The following is a 22,818-nucleotide window of genomic DNA, read 5'->3' as shown; positions in this document are numbered from 1 at the left end:
CCTGTGCCAAGTCGAGCCGAAGGCAAGGGTGAGGAACACACCATGGGGGTGTACGCAAAGTGGCCCGGAAAGGAGGTGGAACAGTGAAAACCCTAAGCCCGGAGAGAAGCTCTTTGACGCGGACCGCGATCGTACAACCTGACCGGGGCCGACGGTCTGGCAGATGGATGACCGATTGCGGGAACAGGAGACGATAGTTTGGATGCCCGGGCAAGCTAAAAACATGGGCAGCATGAGCGGCCAGCAAACGTTGGCGCCGTATAGTCTGTCTGTAAACTCAAGAGCGAGCAGCGGTTTTGGTGGGGGATGTGGCCTTTCCCGGAAGAACCTTGCCACTGGCCTACAGGGGCACCCAAAATCAGTTGCCAGTTACTTGTCTAGCGGTGTAGCTCGGCGTGCAGTGATATATGTCGTCTCTGTTCGTGGAATCTTAGGTGCCAGTGTCAGTCAGTTGACTTTGTGTACTCACTGATATACTTCAGTATCCGGAAGTTATGGATAATCGCCCTGCACTGCAAGAAAATGTGCAGAATACGAAGAAGAGGAGGTATTTGCGGAGTAACGAGCGTTCGATCGTCTCTAACGTTATTAAGAACGTGTGTTAAGGAGGCGACACAAAAGAAACTGTTGGCTAATATTTCCAGTCCCAATCAAAGGGCTGCAGTATATGCAAACGTCAGCCTCGCCACAATAGGACGCATAAGGAAGGAACGTGAAAACAAGGCGCATGGTTGAATCGCCGCGAAGGAAAACTAACAATTTAGGGAGGAACCCCATCGTTATAGACAGTTTCACAGAATCGGTCATTCGACAAACGATGGAGAACTTTTACATAAACCAAAAAAATAGTGCCCACATTACGCAAATTACTTACTGCCGTGAAACAAAAAATACATTTTGCTTGGCACAAAGATGATTTACATAAGACGTTGCGTGAAATGAGATTTACCTGGAAATACTTTTCAGACATGTTTACGAAGACAGTGACCAAAAAAGCAGTGCGAATCGAACTAATACAATATCCGAAATTATAAATTTCTGGTTACTTTTTAAACACTCATCGTGCTCCAAGAATTGTTAAGTTTCAATGCAATTAAGCCTTAAATTCTACAGATTGATTGCACTATACTTGGTTCGTCTTACGAATAGAGGAAGATACATTCACATGAATAGGCATTCGGTTTTATGTTTGTAGTAGAATCCTGACTTCCGTTCTTATGTTAATATTATCTACTCTATAACGTTGTGTTTCGAAAGAAGCTATCGTCTTTTGTTTTCCTTTACTCTTAACGCATTTGTCTAAAAATAAAAGCAGCCGGGACGTACCTGTACACGGCCTCGCCACAGATTTAAAGCGCGCGCCGCGGCAGGGACGGTACTACATTGTGAAACAGCCTGTAGAAGCGCCCTGTGACGTAGCAGGGTAGGCAGAGTGGGGACTCGCTCGCTCGCTCTTCAGTTTACAGACAGACTATAACCGCAGGGGAGGGACACCTCCCTCCACTAGTATGCTGTCCACAGGGCTGGTGCGGAAGGCACCAGTGGCAAGTCGTATCCCGCTGTGTAGTATTGGGTCCAGTACACGCAACGCAGATGGGGAAGCGGAGCCATAAGCCAGGCTCCCATAATCCAGACGGGACTGGATTAACGCCTGGTAGAGCCGTAACAAGGTAGATCGGTCGGCGCCCCAGCTGGTGTGGCTCAAGCATCGCAGAGCATTGAGATGCCGCCAACACGCCTGTTTAAGCTGCCGAATATAAGGCAGCCAAGTCAACCGGGCATCAAAAAGTACACCCAAAAACCTGTGGGTCTCCACCACAGCAAGAAGTTCGCCGTCGAGAGAAAGCCGCGGCGCAGGATGGACCGTTCGGCGCCGGCAGAAATGCATAACGCAGGTCTTGGCAGCCGAAAACTGAAAACCACGCGCTACAGCCCAAGACTGCGCCTTGCGGATTGCGCCCTGTAGCTGACGTTCAGCAGCTGCAATGCCAATAGAGCTATAGTAAAGGCAGAAGTCGTCAGCATACAGGGAGGCGGAGACAGAATTTCCCACGGCCGCAGCGAGCCCGTTAATGGCTATTAAAAACAGGCATACACTTAAAACAGAACCCTGTGGCACACCGTTCTCCTGGACTGGGAGGAACTATATGAGGCCGCGACTTGCACGCGGAAGGTACGATGCGACAGAAAATTGCGGATAAAAATCGGCAGAGGACCCCGAAAACCCCATCCATGAAGCATAGAAAGGATGTGATGACGCCATGTCGTATCGTACGCCTTCCGCATGTCGAAAAAGACAGCGACCAGGTGCTGACGGCGGGCAAAGGCAGTACAGATGACCGACTCCAGGCTCACCAGATTGTCGGTGGCGGAGCGGCCTTTACGGAACCCACCCTGAGACGGAGCCAGAAGGCCCCGAGACTCCAGTACCCAATTCAAGCGCCGGCTCACCATCCGTTCAAGCAACTTGCAAAGAACGTTGGTGAGGCTAATGGGACGGTAGCTGTCCACCTCCAGAGGGTTCTTTCCAGGTTTCAAAATGGGGATGACAATGCTTTCCCGCCATTGCGACGGAAACTCCCCCTCGACCCAAAGACGGTTGTAAAGGTCGAGGAGGCGCCGCTGGCAGTCCACTGAAAGGTGTTTCAGCATCTGACAGTGGATGCCATCTGGCCCAGGAGCGGTATCAGGGCAAGCGGCTAGGGCACTGCGAAATTCCCACTCACTGAATGGAGCATTGTAAGATTCTGGGTGCTGGGTGCGAAACGAAAGGCTCCGACGTTTCATCCGCTCTTTAATGGAGCGGAAGGCCAGTGGGTAATTGGAAGAAGCGGAACTAAGAGCAAAACGCTCTGCCAATCTGTTGGCAATTTCGTCGGAGTCTGTACAAACTGCTCCATTTAGTGAGAGCGCAGGGACGCTGACAGGGGTCCGATAGCCATAGAGGCGTCGGATCTTGGCCCAGACCTGCGATGGAGAGACATGGAGGCCAATGGTGGACACATACCGCTCCCAGCACTCCTGCTTGCTTTGGCGGATAAGGTGGCGGGCTCGTGCACGCAGCCGTTTGAAGGTGATGAGGTGTTCAATGCAGGGATGTCGCTTGTGACGCTGTAACGCCCGCCGGCGATCTTTAATCGCTGCAGCGATCTCAGGCGACCACCAAGGCACAGTCCGCCGCCGAGCGGACCCAGAGGAACGGGGAATGACAGCTTCGGCGGCAGCAACGATGCCTGTGGTGACCGATTGAACCACCGCATCAATGTCATCATTAGAGAGAGGCTCAATAGCGGCAGTGGAGGAGAACAAGTCCCAGTCAGCCCTATTCATAGCCCATCTGCTAGGGCGCCCAGAAGAGTGACGCTGTGGTAGTGACAGAAAGATCGGAAAGTGGTCACTACCACACAGGTCGTCATGCACACTCCATTGGACAGACGGTAAGAGGCTAGGGCTACAGATCGAAAGGTCAATGGCGGAGTATGTGCCATGCGCCACACTGAAATGTGTGAAGGCACCATCATTTAAAATCGAGAGATCGAGCTGCGACAATAAATGCTCAACGGTGGCGCCTCGACCTGTTGCCACTGACCCACCCCACAGAGGGTTATGGGCGTTGAAGTCGCCCAATAGCAAGAAAGGTGGCGTCAATTGGGCTATCAGCGCAGCCAGGACATGCTGTGAGACATCACCATCCGGAGGAAGGTAAAGACTGCAGACGGTAACAGCCTGTGGCGTCCACATCCGAACAGCGACAGCCTCTAAAGGTGTTTGGAGAGGGACAGACTCGCTGTGCAGAGTGTGAAGGACTTAGAGGCAGACGCCACCAGACACCCTTTCATATGCTGCCCGGTTCTTATAATAACCCCGATAGCCACGGAGGGCAGGGGTCCGCATTGCTGGAAACCAAGTTTCCTGAAGAGCAATGCAGAAGAAAGGGTGAAGGCTGATAAGTTGGCGGAGCTCAGCTAGATGGTGGAAGAAACTGCTGCAGTTCCACTGGAGGATGGTATTGTCCATGGCGGAGAAAGGCGTGACGGAAGGCAGATTACGCCGCTGGGTCACCTGCTGCCTCCGATGGAGCACCCGTGCAAGTGCTATCCATTGCGTCTGAGGGACCGGCGAGATCGAGGTCCTCAGCGGACGCAAGGATCTCCACCTCATCCTCAGACGCAGAGCTTTTAGGTAGCGGTGGAGTAGGTGCCACCGCAGGTGTCTTGGTCTTACGGGTCTTCAAAGTCGTTTTCTCTCACTGTTCCTTTGGTTGCCGTTGTTGAGAGGGCTTACTGGCGGCAGTCTCCGGGACCAAAGAGGATCGCGAAGCCCGTCGACCAGCGACCTGTGGCTTCTTCAGCCACTGGTTGGTGTCTGCTGTCCCGCTGGTAGGAACCTGGGAAGGGAGTGACCCAAGGGATCCCTTCCGAGCGAGAGAAGCCGAAGAAGACTTACGCTTCTCTGGCTTATAAGTGGGGACTGGTGTCCCCCGTGGTTTAGTGGGTGCTGCTCCCGAGGTGGATGGTGTGGGAGCAACAGCGAGAGAAGAGGCCCCCATCGTCAAGGGGGCAGGTGAGGTCCTCCGACTCTGAGAGCTGACTGTATTTCTTGCAGCTGAAGGAGCTGGAGCAGGAGTGACAGTGGAGGCATAAGATGACATCATGCGCACGGGATGTAGCCGTTCAAATTTCCGCTTAGCCTCAGTGTAGGTCAGTCGGTCCAGGGTCTTATATTCCATGATTTTGCGTTCTTTCTGTAAGATACTGCAGTCCGGCGAGCAAGGTGAATGAGGCTCTCCACAGTTGACACAGACGGGAAGCGGAGCACATGGAGTATCGGGATGAGATGGGCGTCCACAATCTCGACATGTGAGGCTAGACGTACAGCGAGAGGACATGTGACCGAACTTCCAGCACTTAAAGCACCGCATTGGGGGAGGGATATAGGGTCTGACGTCACATCGGTAGACCATCACCTTGACCTTCTCTGGTAATGTATCACCTTCGAAGGCCAAGATGAAGGCACCGGTAGCTACCTGATTGTCCCTCGGACCCCGATGAACGTGCCGGATGAAATGTACACCTCGGCGCTCTAAATTGGCGCGCAGCTCGTCATCAGACTGCAAAAGGAGGTCATGATGGAAAATAATACCCTGGACCATATTTAAGCTCTTATGTGGGGTGATGGTAACGTTAACATCCCCCAACTTGTCACAAGCAAGTGGGCAGAGGATGCCGTTTTAATCAAAACTGACCCAGAGCGCATTTTGGACAAGCCCTCCACCTCCCCAAACTTGTCCTCTAAATACTCTACAAAGAACTGAGGCTTCACGGATAGAAACGAGTCACCATCAGCTCTGGTACAGACGAGATACCTGGGCGAACACACGTCACTGTCATTCATTGCCTTTCGTTCCTCCCATGGTGTGGCCAGGGATGGGAACAATTTGGGGTCATAAACGTTAGCTTTAAAATGAGCCCTCGAACGCTTAGAGACTGCTGGTGGCTGGCCGCCAGCGAGAGATGATGTACCACGCTTCATTGCGGGTCATCCGCCCTGATGCCACCTACTCCGACCAAGGGCCCTCCCACGGGCGCCACCCAGCCGCAGCAATAGCCATCTGGCAGGATGGCCATTGCTGGGAGTCCCGATGCCCCAAGGAGACGGCCATCTACTCCTTGGCATACGCGGGGAGTTAACGGCGCAGGCATCAGTAGAGCGATGCCTGTGTTGTCAGGGGGCTACAACCAACAGGGTACATGGCGGCCCCACCACAACAGACTGGCTACCGTGCTGGATCTTAGGTGCAATGAAGTCCAAGGTCGTCGTCGCAGTTAAAAGCAACACTGCAGAGTGCAGTGCGGTAATCGTACCCAAGAGATGGAAAACGAGTGGGACACCATTGCAACGACGAAAATGCCGGCTAAAGGTCTCAATGCACGACGGATACAGTGCACCATGTAAGGCGCCCTTCCCCAACTGGCTCGCTCTTCGGAATAATTTAGAAAGATGGAGGTCAAACCCGAGAGGGGACCATCACATAAAGCCGAAACGTTTGAGACTCCTTTTAGTCGCCTCTTACGACAGGCAGGAATACCGCGGGCCTATTCTAACCCCCGAACCCGCAGGGGGGTTTTCATGTTTTGTGCAGGCTGTCGTGCAGTTGAAAAAGTTGCTCTTGAACATTCCATAAGTTGGCTGTCTCGGTTACTGATGCTCCAGCTCAACACGCCCCCACAATCTGCCCTCTTTGGAACTCTGTTAGGTCTTTCATTGCAAGTCTACCTCGTTCTCCGAATGCAAATACAAAGTATGCATTACTCGTAACCAACCTGCACTGATGCCTAATTCACACTGAACACGCGCAGTCCAGCGCGACGCGTGGATTACCTGCGTTGTTGACCGTTAAACACAACCATCCCGTTACTACCACTGTTCACATTATTTTGCCTATTCCCTGTATACTATTCTAAACTTCGCGCCCCTGTCTTTCTAGAAGGTGGCATCACACGCCGAGTGGCTAACAGCCAGTATATTGTATTCACGGTCAACAGATTGTATTCACGGTCAACAGTTAGTCAACTGGTGCTACTGCACGAGCTTATTCAACTACAACATGCATCCCATATTTCACGGAAAGACATGTTCAATTCGATACTCGAATTCAGCAATGGGCAAAATGAATACCAAACAAAGAAAATTCTGTTCCCCTGCTGTGTTTTACAGTGATGCCATGCAGCGTGTAGGAGAAACGGTCCATAACAGTCGTGTGGCCACCGATGATGCGCTGCGAGTCCTCGGTTGTTCCCACGGAACAGCGTACATTACCATTCGTAAGTACCCCAATTATTGTTAAATATGTGCACATCGGACCTATCCACGCAGCACCTCAAGTATTGTAGAAAATGAGGAAACGGTTTCCTAAAATGTACCATTACAGGAGTTCAGTCACAGGTTCACCACAAGGTGCGACATGGTCGCAAACCTAACAGTGATCCAGAAACCGTAGACCAAATTTCTTTATTTCTGCCTGTGATCACGAAACTGTTAGGTCCTGAGACTACCGGTGTAGGTCAGGCGCATGCGCGCTTGCCGGCGCCTGTGCAAGGTGGAGCGCCCCCGCGCCGGTCGTGCTCCAGCCACTCTCGCGATCCCGCCCGCCATACACAACCAGAACGCACTCCGCCAGGTGCCGCCTCGAAGCGCGACCGGTACCTGGCATACGCCGGAAATTCCGCAGCCGGCTCCAAAGATCTCCACAGATTCCACGCACAGCACGCAGGCGGTAGAACACCAAGTCGTACACCTCGCTCCGAGGCAGGGTGCGGCTGGGCACAACTCGGGACAGGACGTATTCGACAGCCTCGAGGTCCGGATATCCTCGGGATCCAGTGGTTCGCGTCCAGCTGCGGGACGACTGAAGCTTTTATTGGCGCGATTGTAGGGCACTCGCCAGCGTGATTTGACAGTTGTTCTGCTGCCAGTTACAGATTCACTTTTTTCAATCTCTACCCTTTCCAATTGATGTAGCAAGCCATTTAGTTCTCGCCTAAAAAGGAGAAAGCATACGAGGGCACTGATAGAGAACAAAATTTAGAAAATATTCATTGCAAGAAGCTGTTAAATGATCCACATATTACTTTCTGAACTAAAAACTGATTTTTGTTTGCAGCTTTTGTACAGTGTATTAGATCTGTAATTTTAACTACGATAATATTATCGCAGAATGGTTCTGTAACTTGTTTAAATTCTTCTAATTTTTCTTCTCTTATATTTGTAACAAGATTATTATTATTTAAATTTTGTGTTAGTAACCATAAGCCAAACCTTTCGTCGGTTGGTTTTACTTCCTGCAGAATATTTGTTGTAGACATTTTTGTTTGTAGTAGACATTTTATTTCCAACTTCCATTTATAGAGGAAAAATTTATTACACTTCTGCGTAACTAGTTAGAATTAGAGACGCAAAATCATGATTAAAAGACGTACAATTTAACTGCTTTCAAAAAGTAGTTAAAACTGGGTCGTTGAAAGCATAGCGACGTGATTTTTTACCTACTTAAGCCAGAACTGAGCCAAGAGAGGTAGAACTGATCCAAGTGACTTGGAAGCCAGCTTTTTCACCTCCTGGTCTCCCTCACCCATAAATCACGTGTCCTCACTGCAATAAAGATTTATTTCCCCCACGCGTACCTCACAGTTACTTTTTGTACATGTATTAGTTCTTGGTAATAAAATGTCAGAATACTCGAAATAATCGCATTATAATCCAAAATGTAAATAAACTGCGTAAAATACACACAAATAATTTGTCATAGTTTTCTACTAAATACCTTTTTTCTGCAAGCGATCTCCAGTGAGCATAGTGTCTATTGCACAGTCCAAGTTTGGGAGTAACTTCCGTTGGATTCTCATAATGTACGCTCGCCAAGTACATATGCATTGTGAACAACAGAAAATAAATAATGAATTTATCCAAAATTTGCAAAAAGGAATAAGCTAATGACTTAAGCCTTAAATGTGATGTGTGCAAATTTCCAAATAATAGCGTAAGTCGTGTAACACGTGGCTACAATGAACTATCGACGGCTCCAAAAAGTACCAGACAAGTAAATACTTCGCAGTAGTGCTTGGTCTCAATCGTTCTCAGAATATGCAACATCCGTTTGCTAGGACAAATTGTACTGAGCTGCAAACTATTTATGGATAGGTGAGAACTAGTAAACGTCCAGGGTCCACATATATGCTGGAGACACTCGTAATACAGAGACGCTTAATTAACATGTTCAGAGGCTGCTGTTAGGTACTTTATTCAAGTCCACACCGGTTTCGGTCTTCCCATTCAGGCCATTTTAAAGTGGATCTGAAACTGCCATTGTTGCGTAGTATGATGTATATACAATCATTTTACAAAATAGGACACGAAAAACTAAGTTTATATGTTTACAGAAAAAATATGTCTTACATTAAGCTGTTTGATTAATTGTTGCCCGCTGATACTGGGTGTGCACAGAAAGAGAGGGGGCTACTTGGGCAGGGGTGCGGCTCGAGCCAGAGCAGAAAATGTCCCCTCGTTACCTAATGAGGCAGCACACAATGGCGGCGCCAGCCGGCCAGCCGGAATGAACGAGACATTCTGTGCAGGCTTTTGGTGCGCCCGTTGCCGATGCGCTGTGCAGGCGAGATCCAGGCGCATGCCCTCCAACCTTTCTAAAACTATTTTTCCGCAACTAATCGGTATTTTTTTAAAGTGAATTTCGCGTTACTTGTTGCTTTGTACATCAGCTTCATGCGGAAGTGTACAAAACGTCGGTTATGGTCATATCTAACACGGTATTTGCATTTAAGTACGACACTGCATGAAATTAGAAAAGTCTGCAATGAAAAATAGACGTCGCTATGGTTTTGCGTTTGGTGCATGTTACACCATACGTTGCTATGAATGAAATTCAGCTAAAATATTGAATTTTTCTTTTACGCTTGGGAGGATGTCTGTATCCGTCTACAATCTCGAGAAAATGGAATTTATGTAACACCTTCACTTCCGATCGCACACTCCCCAGAACGAAATATAGCGATATAGCAGAAGCTGTGGTTTTTGTGCTATTTTTTCAATCCAGTACTACAATTTTTGAAGAGTCTTCAACAGCTATTGGAAAGAGAATGTGCTAGTGTGAAAACAACCATGAAACTAGATATGTTACTGCAAACCGTAACGATGAGGTTTTCTGTAAGCTATTGACCTCTCTGGTCACCAATTGCTCGTATAATATGACACTGTTTCAGAATTATGTCGCGATAGCTACTGCAAGGCGAGTTTGTCAAATTATACTGTTTTTCTACGTTTTGGCAAACGAAGCAAAATTAAACATGTTAACAAGAGAACGGTAGCCATTACTCATAATTGGTGATGCCTGTTCAAATTAGAAAAGGTTAACAATTCAGAAAAAAGTAACTTGCCAATTATGTTGCTTATTTCGGGACTATCATGTAACCCATCGTATTTTTAACACTGAACGACTGGACTGAGAACTTACCAAATGATTTTCTTCCTGTTCTTCATCTGAGAAATAATTGCAGCAAATAGTGCATCATCTTTCTGTCGCTATCGCCATTCAGAGTAAGTGATGACCTTCTTCATGTTAATTGTCTTTTGGCATGTTGAAGTTAGACTATACACGTTTGTAATCTGTTTTAACTATAATAAATAGTCTCAAGAAGTTCATAAAGTAATGACTATCCGGGTTTTAAAACCTTGTCACTCAGAGATACAAAGGCACTAAATTTGTATTTCTAATAGAAAAATGCTGCATTTTTGCTGGACAGTCAACTGATTCAATAAAACTCTTTCCCTGACGACTTGCAGAACCTTGACCCAACTACTCAGCAAAGTCAATATCATTGATGAATTAAAAAATATTTGTAGTAAGAAGATTCATTCTCTCACTCTGTACAAGGACAGGGATGGAAAGATGGTACACTATTTTGAGCATTTTTTCACATGTCAAATGTAACCGAGATGTAGAAAGAAAATTTTTAGTCAAGTTTCTATCCCAGCTGTTCATTATTGAAGACACTGGGCTACAGGATTCCCCTGAAATTGTAACAGAAATGGCGATTTATTTATATTCTTTTTTCTTTAGAGAAGTGTTTTCAGTGAGAAGTTTTGAGTAATGCATACATTTAACTAATATCAGTGAGGAAACTTCATGTTTATTTTCACTATAGAAAATTCTCTTTTCACTAGCAATCATCGACTTTTCAAATATCGCAGTACTGTAATGAAAGAAAAAAATAAATGAAAACTGTAGCTTTGGCCATACTGATGTAGGCAGAAAGTTCCGTATGTTAACCATATTATGGCAAAATACTCTCCTCATAATATGCTATCATTTAGCATACTCTTGTTCCGATATCTCGAACGGTTTAGGAGATACGAGGTAAGTTATGAATATTTCCATCTCGCCCACGTCTGGCTAGGAGTAAGCGTGCTATATAAATTCAGTTTTCTCGAGACTAGAGGCAGATACAGACCACCTCCCAAAAGAAAACAAAAACTCATTATTTTAGCTAAATTTCATCCGCAACAACATTTAGTGTAATATGCACCAAAAGCAAAATCACAGCGACCCATACTTTTCATTGCAACCTCCTCCAATTTTCGCACAGCATCTTACTTGAATGAGAATATCACAATAACTATGAACATCAGATGGACACATCACCATGAAGATGACATATAAAGCTATACGTAATGTAAAAACCAAATTTGTGTGAACAGTTTACAAGCCAAGTGAGAAAGACTGCAGAGCTAACGGGGCGCTCATGATGTCCTCCTACTGCTGCATCTTGACAAGCAAGCTACCCGCAGCGTTCTCTGTTGCACCCACAGGGCCGGCGCAGCTAATCAGCACGCACACTACCGGCTTTCTTCCTGTTCATACTAACTTTACACTCGACCTGGACCAGCGTGCGACAACTGACAGATGGCCAACATGATGCCATAAGCATCGTACCGCGTCTGAGCGAGTTCTGTCTGTTTAGTTTTAGGGCGCAAAAACAACGAAGGCGATATATGCCCATGTGAGAACCGTAGAACACGAAGACGAAAACGGAGTTAAAAGCGAGTACACGTTAAGCCCAATCGATGGAAGGAAAGACAGCTAAAAACAGGGACTTGTAGAAAGGTCAATTAAATGCACCATAGAGACAACGGAGTACCTGAACTAAAGTTTCAATGTCCTTCGCCATACTGATACGACGAATAAAAAGTAAAAAGTAAAGCGTCAAGCAACCTCTTTCCCGTCAAACCAACGCGACCAGGAATCCATATAAACATCACAGTGGCTTCGTCAAGAATGAGCAAGTAAAAGCTTTACTAGACCCATTTCACTAATGGAACGATTGTGTAAAGCGCACAGAGGCTCTGAAGGGCACAGAGAGTCTGAGCACACAACTGAAAATCCTGTCTCGCCAGATATGCTGCGTGGCCTGATACAAGGCGAAGGGCTCCGCTATGAATGCTGAGCACTGTTTAGGAAGCCGATACCGAAAATCGTCGGTGCCAATGACGTTGGGACACCTGACACCACGGTCAGTCCTACAGCCATCATTCTACACAAGGTTGCCATCGTGAAGTTCCCCGCGAAAGTCGGGAACGTTACAGCAACAGGACGAGTCTGAAGCAGTGTCGTTGGGAAGCGAATGAAGTCCAAGGTGAACAAGGAACTGCCGCACGAAGCAAAGGTAGTGAAGGGCTCACACCCATTGGCAAAGTGGCAGGTAGCGTGAAGATAACCTGTCGGAGCAATAGCTCAAAACGGACTCCAGGGGGTAACAGAGAAGAGGGATGCGCCCTATACTGATGGACAAAGGTGTCACCGCAGGAGGCGGCTTAGGATGTGTGGCCAGGCATGCAAGACAAACGGCGTACGTATCCACTGTGCAGGACATCACGTCGCTATGACAGCGGAACTTTGGCAGCTTCTGCATACAGGCTCTCAATCGGGCTAATGTAAAAGGCATCAGTGGCCGAACGGAGGCCAAGATGGAGGTTTGTATGGAGAAGGCCTAAGATGGACGGGCATGCAAATGCATAAACGAAATACCCATTGTCTAGTTTCGAACGAACAAAAGATCGGTACAAATGGAGGACGGAGATTCAATCTGCTCCCCAGAAAGTACCACTGAGGACATGTATGAGATTGAGGGACCAGGTACAGTTGGCGGCCAAGTAAGACACGTGGGAGGACCAAGAAAGTTTTCCATCGAGCATGAGCCCCCGAAATTTTGTAGTTTCAACGAATGGAAGAGCAACAGTCCCAGGATGTGGTAGAAACCAATGCGCCGCCAGAAATTCATATAAACGGTTTCGTAAGTCGAAAAGAGAGAAAATTCATGAAGGGAATGGGGCAGGCGGCTTCAGGAGCCCTATACGCAGAGAGTACGGAGAATACGAGTCCTCCAGCAGGTGATGTGCGTTTTCTCCAAATCGAAACACACGGCCACAGCCTGATATTTCAAAAGAAAAACGTTCATGACATGGCTTGACAAAATGACGAGATGATCAACTGCAGAACGGCGCACTCGAAATCCACACTGCGCAGTGATTAGTAAATTACGAGACTCGAGCCAATATACCAGTCAGGCATGAATCATACATTCCAACACTTTGCAAACACAGCTGGTGAGAGAAATGTGGCGGTAGCTAGAAGGAGGGCGTTTGTCCTAACCAGCCTTGCTTATTGGTATGAGAGTGGCTTCACGCCAGCGCCTGGGAAACATGCCCTCAGCCAGATGCGATTGTACGTATGAAGGAGGAAGTACTTAGCTGCAAGAGAAAGGTGCTGCAACATATGAAATCTGAACATCGTCCCACGTGAACATCGTCGCGCCCTTGGGCGGAAGATTGGGATGGCGTGAGGGTATGATCTAGCTCCCTCATAGTAAAAGTGGCATTGTAGCACTCTCAATTCTGAGGAGAGAAGGGTATCGCCTGAGCCTCCTCCACTCGCTTCCACTGGAGGAGTGACAGTGGCTGGAGCTCGAAATCTCCCCAAAATAGGAATGGAGCCCACTGTGTCAGACTGGAAATTGGGGAGTGGACCTTGGTCCCAGAGAGCCGTCGGATATGGTCCGCACGATGGAAGAGGAAATATAACTATTAAAAGAACTAGTAAATGAAATCCAGCTAGCATTTTTGATATCCCGAAGAACGCGACAACACTGCGCACGCAAGTTTTTATAACGAATACAGTTCGCCAAGGTAGGATGACGGTTGAAAACGCAGAGAGCGCGTTTCCACGCGTGAATTGCGTCGCCGGAAGCCTCAGTGCACCAAGGGACCGGGACAGGGCACTATAAGGATGAAGTGCGAGGAATTAAACATTCGGTGGCGATAAGGATAGCGTTCGAAGGGTATTCTTCGTGGTCATCAAAACTGTGTAAATGGTGTTCGTCGAAGGTCGCCATGGAGGTGTAAAGTATCCAGTCAGCGTCAGAAAGCTGCCATTTGGGTGTGCACTTAGGTGGAAAAGGAGTAAGCAAACGGATGGAAACTGGGAAATGGTCACCTGAGTATGTGTCAGAGGGAAGAGACCATTCGAGACGATGAGCAAGCAGAAGAAGAGGTTCACACAGGAACAGGTGTGTGTGGAGTCTGAAAGGAATGTGGGTCAGCCAGTGTTATGGCAGATGAAGTTTCGTTCATTGAGATTAGCCCAGAGGGCGCCGTTCTGACAGAACCCTAAAGGGGATGGTGCGCATTAAAGTCATCGAGCAGCAGAAAGGGGTGAGGGAGTTGCCCAATAAGCTGGAAGAAGTCTGTCCTGATGACAGCGAATGACAGAGGAATGTAAGCGGTACAAAGAGAGAACGTGAAGTGAGATAGGGAAATGCAGACTGCAACCGCTTAAAGCCGGCTTGGTATGATTGTGATCATCATCCCGGATGAGCAGCATGACTCTCCCATGGGATCGAATGCCGTCCTCGGTGAGAATGTCAAAGCGGACCAGAAAGAAATGCGAGAGGTCAAAGCAGTTGTGAGGACTCTATTTTTTTCCTGGAGGCAGAGAACAAGTGGACGCTGATATTCCGAGAGCAGTTGTAATTCCTTCTTGTTGGATCTAAGGTCACAAACATTCCATTGGAGGCGAGTCATGATGATGAAATGATAGGAGGGAAAAAATGAAGGGGTGTCACCTTGGCGGCTGCCAAATCCGAGCCTTCGGAGACTTTCTGCTACAGGGCGCAGAGGCTGGAGGATCTTGCTCCATGAGATCTATAGAGATGTCGGCATTCTCCATCTGTAGGTCTGCAGAGTCCAGGGCAGAAAAACTGTCGGCGGTGCGCACCGGCAACTTGGAGGTCGGCCAGATGAGGATATCACGTGGCGACACTGTTGAAGAGGGTCGCCGAGTCAGAGAAAGAGAACAACGCCATTTGCCTTAGTGTGATTTCTTGGAGCCTTTGCAGTTGGCAGATGACGATTCAGATGTTTGTTGGCTGGAGGGACATTAAATTTCTTCGCGGGAGTATTCCTTCTGTCCTTTCTGGTCTGCTGGTTGTGTAGCAGGTGAGTTCGCGCGATGAGGCGAAAGTTTGATGGCTTGTTGCACAGCCGGAGGAGGAGGAGGAGGAGACGGGGATGCTACCATGACGGCGATTTTACAACAGCAGTGTCGAATTGGAAGTCGCATGTCTGCGTGGCCATGTCCTTCGTGGCGCAAGATATTGCAGGAACGTTACTGTAAGTACCAGATGGTAAAATGCAATGTCTCCGACTAGCCAATTACTCGCGAGCGACAATTAAGGCACTTTTTCCTTCACCCAGATCTCCTGGACGGTCCGCTCATCGAGATACACGGGACAATCTCCGGAGGAGGCGGCATGGTCGCCATTGCAGTAGATACAGCAATGAAGAAGGAGACGGAGCATCACCCTCCTGAGCATCCATACCACAGGTTACACATTTGGCCAGGTGTCGACAGGATATTCGAGTGTGGTTGTAACGATGACATTGATAGCAGTACATCATGTTCGAAATGTGATAACATGATAACCTCCTTTGATCTCTGATCGAAGCACCACTCTACCAAATGTTGGAACAAGAGTGTGGGCACTAAGGATGCATCTACCTTTTTCAACACCTGATGGATTGCAATGACGGCCTTGTCAGAGAGGTTAGTTTGGATTTCTGCCTCGGTCAGACCATCGTCAGGCTAGTGTCAATAACGCCACGGGAAGAATTCAGCATTCAATGGGGCTCGACAGGATAACCGTGGAGGAGAGAAGCTGCAAGCAGTTGTTGTGCTTGAGAATCACAAGTAGACTCCAAAAGCAAACTGCCATTGCGTAAATGAGAGCAGGATTTCACAGGGCCGGCAATTGCATCAACACCTTTCTGAATAAGAAACGGATTAAACATAGCGAAGGACTGACCGTCTTCAGTACATGAAACCACAAAGAACTGTGGTGCATCTGGGAGGGTCTTTGAGTTGTTAGCCTCACTCCATTTACGTTTAGTAGACATAGACTGTGAATATGATGATTGGTTCATTGCGAGAAAATCGCCCACGATTGCCAGGGTCTCCGATGGCGTGCACATTCCAACTGGGGGGCCCTCTCAGAGGGGGGCGCACCCGCCTTAGGTGACTGTTCGCATCTTATACCACACCTCTCGAGTACCTCACAGAGGGACCAACTGGCAATATGGGAAGGTAACAGCTCAGGTAAACACCCGTCCCTGGATCTGGCCTGTACCAGGGGGCACGTGCGGACCCCACCTGTCGACACGGGAATGAGAATTACGCGTTACCCATTCACCTATTAGGCGTCAGACGCATTGTCCGGCCTTCAGGAGCGCACAGGGAGGAACATGGAAAAAAAGGAACCTCAAGCGCCGAAGCGGAGGGAGGATAGGAGAAGAGGAACGAAGAACGAAAAAACAATGGAGAGACTGTTCTGATGTCAGGCACCGAAAATGTAGAACACATTTCCAAGAACATCTCAGACACGTTTTTCAAGGGAGGGGGAAAAAGCAGCAAGAAGACAGACAAGCAGCACTGAACGGAAAAGATGCTGTAAAGTCTGGGGCCCCGTGGTAGCCAAGCCCGAACTCACCAATGAGTTGTGAGCCCCCAGGAGTGGGGGTGGCGGGTGGAGGTGGGGGTTACCTGAATCCCCATTGTAATCGTAAATATACCGCAGGTTATGGTCAATATTTCGAAGAACCACAATGCAGTGTTGATAGCAGCACCCACCTAATGCGGTGGAAGAAGTTCGCCACTATCGTTGCTTGAAATTTCTTCTAAACAAACTCAAAAATGTCCAACTGCCTTTGTTTTCTTTGCTGCACACAACAACAAAGCCACCATTCACTAAAATGAATATGTTTTTAATGGACTGCAAATATCTGTTATTATTTGAGTTTCAAATGGATCCTCTAGATTGTAGGTTTGTACACTGCAGACAAATGTGTGGTGTATGTTACCATGTGTGAGTATCTCTGGTCTTAGACTCCGAAAAGAAACTAAAAGTAATGAGTATATTAAAAATTATATCTGTGTTGTGTGGGGCTTCTGTGTAAAAGATGTGCCATTGTGGCTTAGAGAAATGACTGTTAGTAAATGTCTAGTAGGCATTTAGAGCACTCATGATGTTCTATACGGAAAGTTACATATCATATCGTTAATTAAAGTTCATAAATGGGTGCGATAAATGTAAAATTCGCTCACTGCAAGCGTGATGGAGAGTAGTTTTAGTTCATATTTAATCAATGCCTGCGGAGGCGCCTGAAAGCAAACACATGATTTAATATATCAAATTGTCATTGAAGGTTACCAATTATTTCAAACAAAAACGATCGCATTGAAAGTTCCGAACAGCAGAGAAGTTTCTAAACAGCGTCTGGATATGACGTCGACCACACTCGCTTTTCTGGAGATCTACTTGTAAAAGCGTGAAGGAATCACTTGCAAATCATGACATTTTTGAAATTTTTTTCCACTACGACTATTCTAAAATAAGGAACAACTACCTTGAAAAGGAGAGGAGTCGGAAGTCACGCATATAGTCAAAACCAAATGTAGACTTCTGTGCAGTGCTGTGTCCTTTCCTCACTCATCTTCCTTCGTGAATGTCATTTCTTACACCGGCTTAAGCTCCAATGCTATACGTTTCACGCTAGCTCGAAAATGAACCATGTAATCCCTTGAAAGTAATATGACTGAAGAGTGTGTACAGTTTATTCCCGCTTCTCTGTTCTTCTACAGCGTAATGCATTCTGCGTGAAATGAGCAATACATGAGAGTTCATACATCTGAACCAAAATTTCGTGCTGGAATTCGGACCGTAATACTATAGTGCCGTATATGTGCGCCCGTATCCAGCACTTGCGCGTAAGACTAATAGGAGGCAGCCAGGGAGGCTTCCACAGCAACTATTTCGGAATTTCATTAAATCCAAAGAAGTGCTTCCACCTTGTCACCGGTAAATCATGCAAACTGAAATTTCGGATATCAGAATTTAACTTCTTTTAAACGTAAAACAACAATGCTTTTAATGTATTGTATTTTACAGATTTTATAATCATGAAAAGCTTATTTTTCCTACGTTATCACTGGGCATCTAAGTTTGAAACCCGCCCGACTTTATTTTCTTGAGCATTTGGCGTCGTTTCACAACAGCATAATGAAAGATATTATATATCCTGTACTTATAATATACGCATATGAACTTAGGTGCCGCGAGGAATGGTCACGCGGTTTGAAGCACCATGTCACGGATTGCGCGGCCCCTCCCGCCGGGGGTCGAGTCCTCCCTCAGGCACGGGTGTGTGCGTCGTTCTTAGCACAAGGTTGTTTAAGTTAGTGTAAGTAGTGTGTAGGTCTAGGGACCGATGACCTAAACAGTTTGGTCCCTTAGGAATTCACACACATTTGAAGATTTTTGAACTTAGTTATCGGTGTCCTCTTAAGTATGATATTTATATACCCACATTACGCATGGACAATGGCAGTTCCAGATTCAGGTGAAACTCGCCTGGTTGTGAAAGCCGGAACGAGTGCTGGACTTCAATGAAGTGTCAGCAAATGGAGTAGTGTTTCATTAGTTAACTCACTGCCCTGCTACGAAAGGTAGACCATTTGACGCCCGACTCAACATGATGAATTTCATTTCAGTTACCACCTCACGCTATAAATTGTTAACCTACAATTACAGAAAATCTTTAGGGCCCACGAACCCAATTACAAGAACTGAGTGCTCATTTATTCTCACTTTCACTGCATCCCAAATTAAATGCACTGACTACAGTTAGGAATCAAATGCCACAGCAACAGAACCGTGACAATGTACTGTGAGAGCGGTGCGCGAGTCGTGCCCCGTAGCGGCACTGCTCGCGAGAGACAAGGGCCCGGGTTCGTGCACCGGTCCCAAGAACTGAATAGCCGAGAAGCTTGGACGGAGAGTGAAAGATCTGTCCGAGATATAAAACAGTACACTTACCTTGGTTGGCACCTTCGCGGTGAGCAGGAACAACCGGCATGGGGAAAACACCTGAAATAAAACACAAGATTAACCATTGGCAGATGGTTTGAAGCAATACATAACAAAAGCACCCTGCAGAATGTTCACATTACTTTTACAGAACGTAATGGTGTGGTTAATAAACCATTTTATACAATAGCAACTACTTAGAGGCATATGTATTTTGTCCATAATATTAAAAAGCTACTGTATACTCCCTCACTTGAAAAAATGATATTTCTGATATAAATTGCTGCGTCGATGATGTTCAAATACGTTTCAGTTGCAACATCTACATATCACCACTCATATACGACACGGTATTCAGAGTACTGTATGAAGCCAGCGTAAATCGATGGTGTTAATGAGTATTATTTTTAACAGCCGACTTCATGGAATTCTTGCCCTGAATCATACCAGCGTCAGTCATGCGATAGGAAAACAGCAAGATACTTTCCTCCTTAGCTCACGAAGTGTTTTGTGATCTATCGACAACGAAATAAGCCCAGAACCGAAACTACTGTACTGGTAACAAAATAAAGCATGGCCGCGGATCACTTTTATGTCGCCTCGGTTTATCCAAGTGTGTTGGTGATGCAGATGTTACGGCAGGATCCGAGAGAATGACTTGGAAACGTCGAACATCGACGTCGTCATACGAGACAACTAATATGTCAAGTTTTTGAAAGTAATCGATTTGTAATGTCTCCCGACATTTTAGAAGAGAAACTTCACTAAATGCACAGCCACTGCTGAAAATCTTATTTAAAACAAAAGGGATGTGTTAAAACATGAAGACTAAAGGTGTCTGTGAAGGATCAAACATATTCGTCAGAGTCACTGACTGCTTTCTTCAGCTTTTTCAGACAAGCGCACAGGCTTATAAATCCAGTTCGTCCATCTTAAGCAAGCTTTTAAAGCAAATATCGCTGTGCTGTGCATGAAGAAAAAAAAAAAAAACGAGACACTGATCCCGGGACTTGAAGGAATTGTTGAAGCTTAAAACTTAAAAATCTGCTACGGGGAATGTTACGCACATATCCTAATGATTACATTAACTTTGTCGGAATTGTCAGTAAAACTCCTTCGAATTGAAAATGAAGACATAGTACAACCGATCTGCAATGTCTTCGCATAATTAACCCCGACATCTTCTTCAACTTAGCCACTTAAAAATGTCAGTGCTTTAAAGTACCACAATGTGGGCATAAACATATCGTCGGTGGAAGATCCGGAAAAGCTTGACTGCCTCATTTCGTCACACTTACGCTTGTACTCGGTGTTTTTTTTTTAAATATATTTCTTGGACCTTTGTTTCCACAATTGTGGGAACTGAAGATACAATGGCATGAACTGCAACACGATTTTTTTCCGCTCAAAATGCACTGGGCAACATCAACATGCGAACGGTCCGTTATCTCTGACGCCTCGCGCCAAGTGACAATCCTAATTTCTCCCAAACATGTCAATAAGGCAACACGTAGTCGTCTACGGCAGTGGATCTCAACTATTCTCAGATCTTTACACCCTGACTGACATTAGCTAGACCCGCCACACCGCACCATCATCAACTTTACCGCCAAACTAAACACCACAAATTGTAAAAAAATATTCGAAGTTTGATTTTTAAAATGACGAAAGATAAGTGATATTTAGTTTTTGTAGGTGTTTTGTAAAGCGTTGAACCAATTCTCAGTGCAGAGGGAATACTATCTAATCCCAGATCACGACCCACACTGAGGGCAGACATTTATTACAAAACATGCTTCCTGAACATCTCTTCTCTCCCTAGCGACACTTGCATTAACCTCACACCTTGGATTCCCATTTAAAATCAACCGAGTTACTATTTGTAATTCATTTGATTGTAGAAATAGTATAAATTGGAAAACTGCCACTGCTTTAATTCTGATCTCTGCCACTAATATTAATAATAATAATAATAATAATATTGTCCAGGCTTTCAGCAATGTAGTGGCTGCTATATAGTCACTATTCTGCTGTGCTGTCAATCAGTTCGTTTATCTGTTGCGAGGTGAATAATGAAGCAATTTCTGGTCCACTGAAGGAACTACCAACAACTTTTTCATGAGAAACTTAAACATCTAAATCTCAATTTTACTTTGAACAACGTATATGTGTAGTAGGTGGAGGACCAATGAAGATACTGTTCACATATTCGTTTCACAAGCTGCAACCACCACAATGTGTCACACGTAATGATAGTATCTGACAAAAATGTAATTATTGGTAACTTCTGTAATTAATATTACAACGCTGCGAAATATTATTAAACTGACAATATTTTAAAAATAATTCAGTTTCGTGACCGGAACACAACCGAACTCTTTGTTTTTTAACCCTCCTCAGAACATTTCATTTTACCCCTCAGGTGGTAATGACTCCCATGTTGCGAACCAGTGTTCTATGGGAACCATTTAAGGGCGATGCCGACTGAGACATTGAAGATTCCCCCGGTAATCGCAAGAGATACGCCTACGAAGAGCGACAAAGGTAGAATCGTTTAATTTGGGGACGGTAACCACACTATTTTACAACACGTCATGGCACAGTAAATTGGAGAGTTCCTAAAAGAATATTGTTTAGCGAGAAAAGAAACATGTCGCATGTTAACGAATAGCAATAGATTTTCGTTTATGGACGACGACGCGCTCTCACTGCAAGGGAAACGAGGTAAGGTCCAGTCTGTTACTTCGCAAATTATGCCTGACGTACGAAAGTTTATTTATCGCATGGCAATACATTACAAAACTATTACGCATCAAAATTTGAGAACAGCTATCAGCATAAAATAACATAAATGACAACAGTTATACATGCATATCGTGGTCTTTTATGTATTTTACATCACCACTCGCCGTCGTCAGGAAATCTTCGAAAGGACTCTTGTATGCACGTGAGGGAGATGCTGATAGAACATGAGCAACTGTCCGCAGTCTGTCGTTCCGCACCACAGTTACACGATGATGAAGATTTACTTCACTTGTAGAGTGGGTCTGCACATCTCCCAGGGGCCGTTCGGGTGTGGTTCAGGGTAGTCCAAACTGCCCGAGGCTGGTCGATTCCAGGGGATTTCTTCTGGATGCAAGCAAGGCAGCTTCAGGCATAGTGGAGAACAGTTTTGTTGCCAGCAGCGTTTCTATCATCGATGGTACAGAATTCAGTTTCAACGAGAGTCCTGGCTGTGGTGACAGTAGAATGTCTTGATCTTAGTCTTTTTCGCTCCGAAGGGACTATGTCGCCCATTATTGGGAGGCCGGCGTTATTAGCAATCTTCTGATATTCACGCAGTAGCGCGCTCTTCCATCTGATATCAGGTGGAGGATTGCGGCTCAAGACAGGTAGCTATTATGTGGGAATAGATCGTATAGACCCACTAACATTGCGTATAGGCACGCAAAGTTGTACGTCTGTCTTTTTTACCTTTGGACTATTGAACCAGGCAGGCTGAGTATACCAATCCGAATGACGGTACCCGGAGTGTGTCTGCTGACGATCCCCAACAAGAACCACTGAGTTTATGGAGGATGTTGTTTCTGGTTTTGAGCTTAGCAGATGTTCGTGTCAAGTGCTCCTTAGAAGAGAGTATCCTAACCAACATGATCCCCAGGTATTTTGCATGCATGTTATGATGAAGTTTGTCTCCTATCAAACAGACATCGAAGGTTGTCTGTGCCAATCCATTGGGCATGATACTCTTGTTTTATTTGAGTTTGATTGTAACCTTCATTTACGGAAATGGTGGCTCGAAATGTATACATCAGAAGTTAGGATACCTTCA

At 46.2% G+C, this 22,818-nt stretch overlaps 1 protein-coding gene across 1 annotated transcript in view; it reads right to left on the bottom strand.

Annotated features, from left to right (window-relative positions):
• The window catches only part of LOC124605305 (F-actin-uncapping protein LRRC16A), a 528,830-nt gene that overhangs the window by 339,047 nt on the left and 166,965 nt on the right, over positions 1-22,818 (bottom strand). The window contains exon 3 of the mRNA XM_047136886.1: positions 18,996-19,046. Coding sequence (XP_046992842.1) covers positions 18,996-19,046 — 51 coding nt within the window. The remainder of the gene's footprint in view (positions 1-18,995; positions 19,047-22,818) is intronic.

The sequence above is a fragment of the Schistocerca americana genome, chromosome 3 (assembly GCF_021461395.2).
Source record: "Schistocerca americana isolate TAMUIC-IGC-003095 chromosome 3, iqSchAmer2.1, whole genome shotgun sequence".
In the NCBI taxonomy this organism is placed as follows: Eukaryota; Metazoa; Arthropoda; class Insecta; order Orthoptera; family Acrididae; genus Schistocerca; species Schistocerca americana.
The sequence above is the reverse complement of the archived record's forward strand: the minus strand, read 5'-3'. Positions and strand labels throughout refer to the sequence as shown.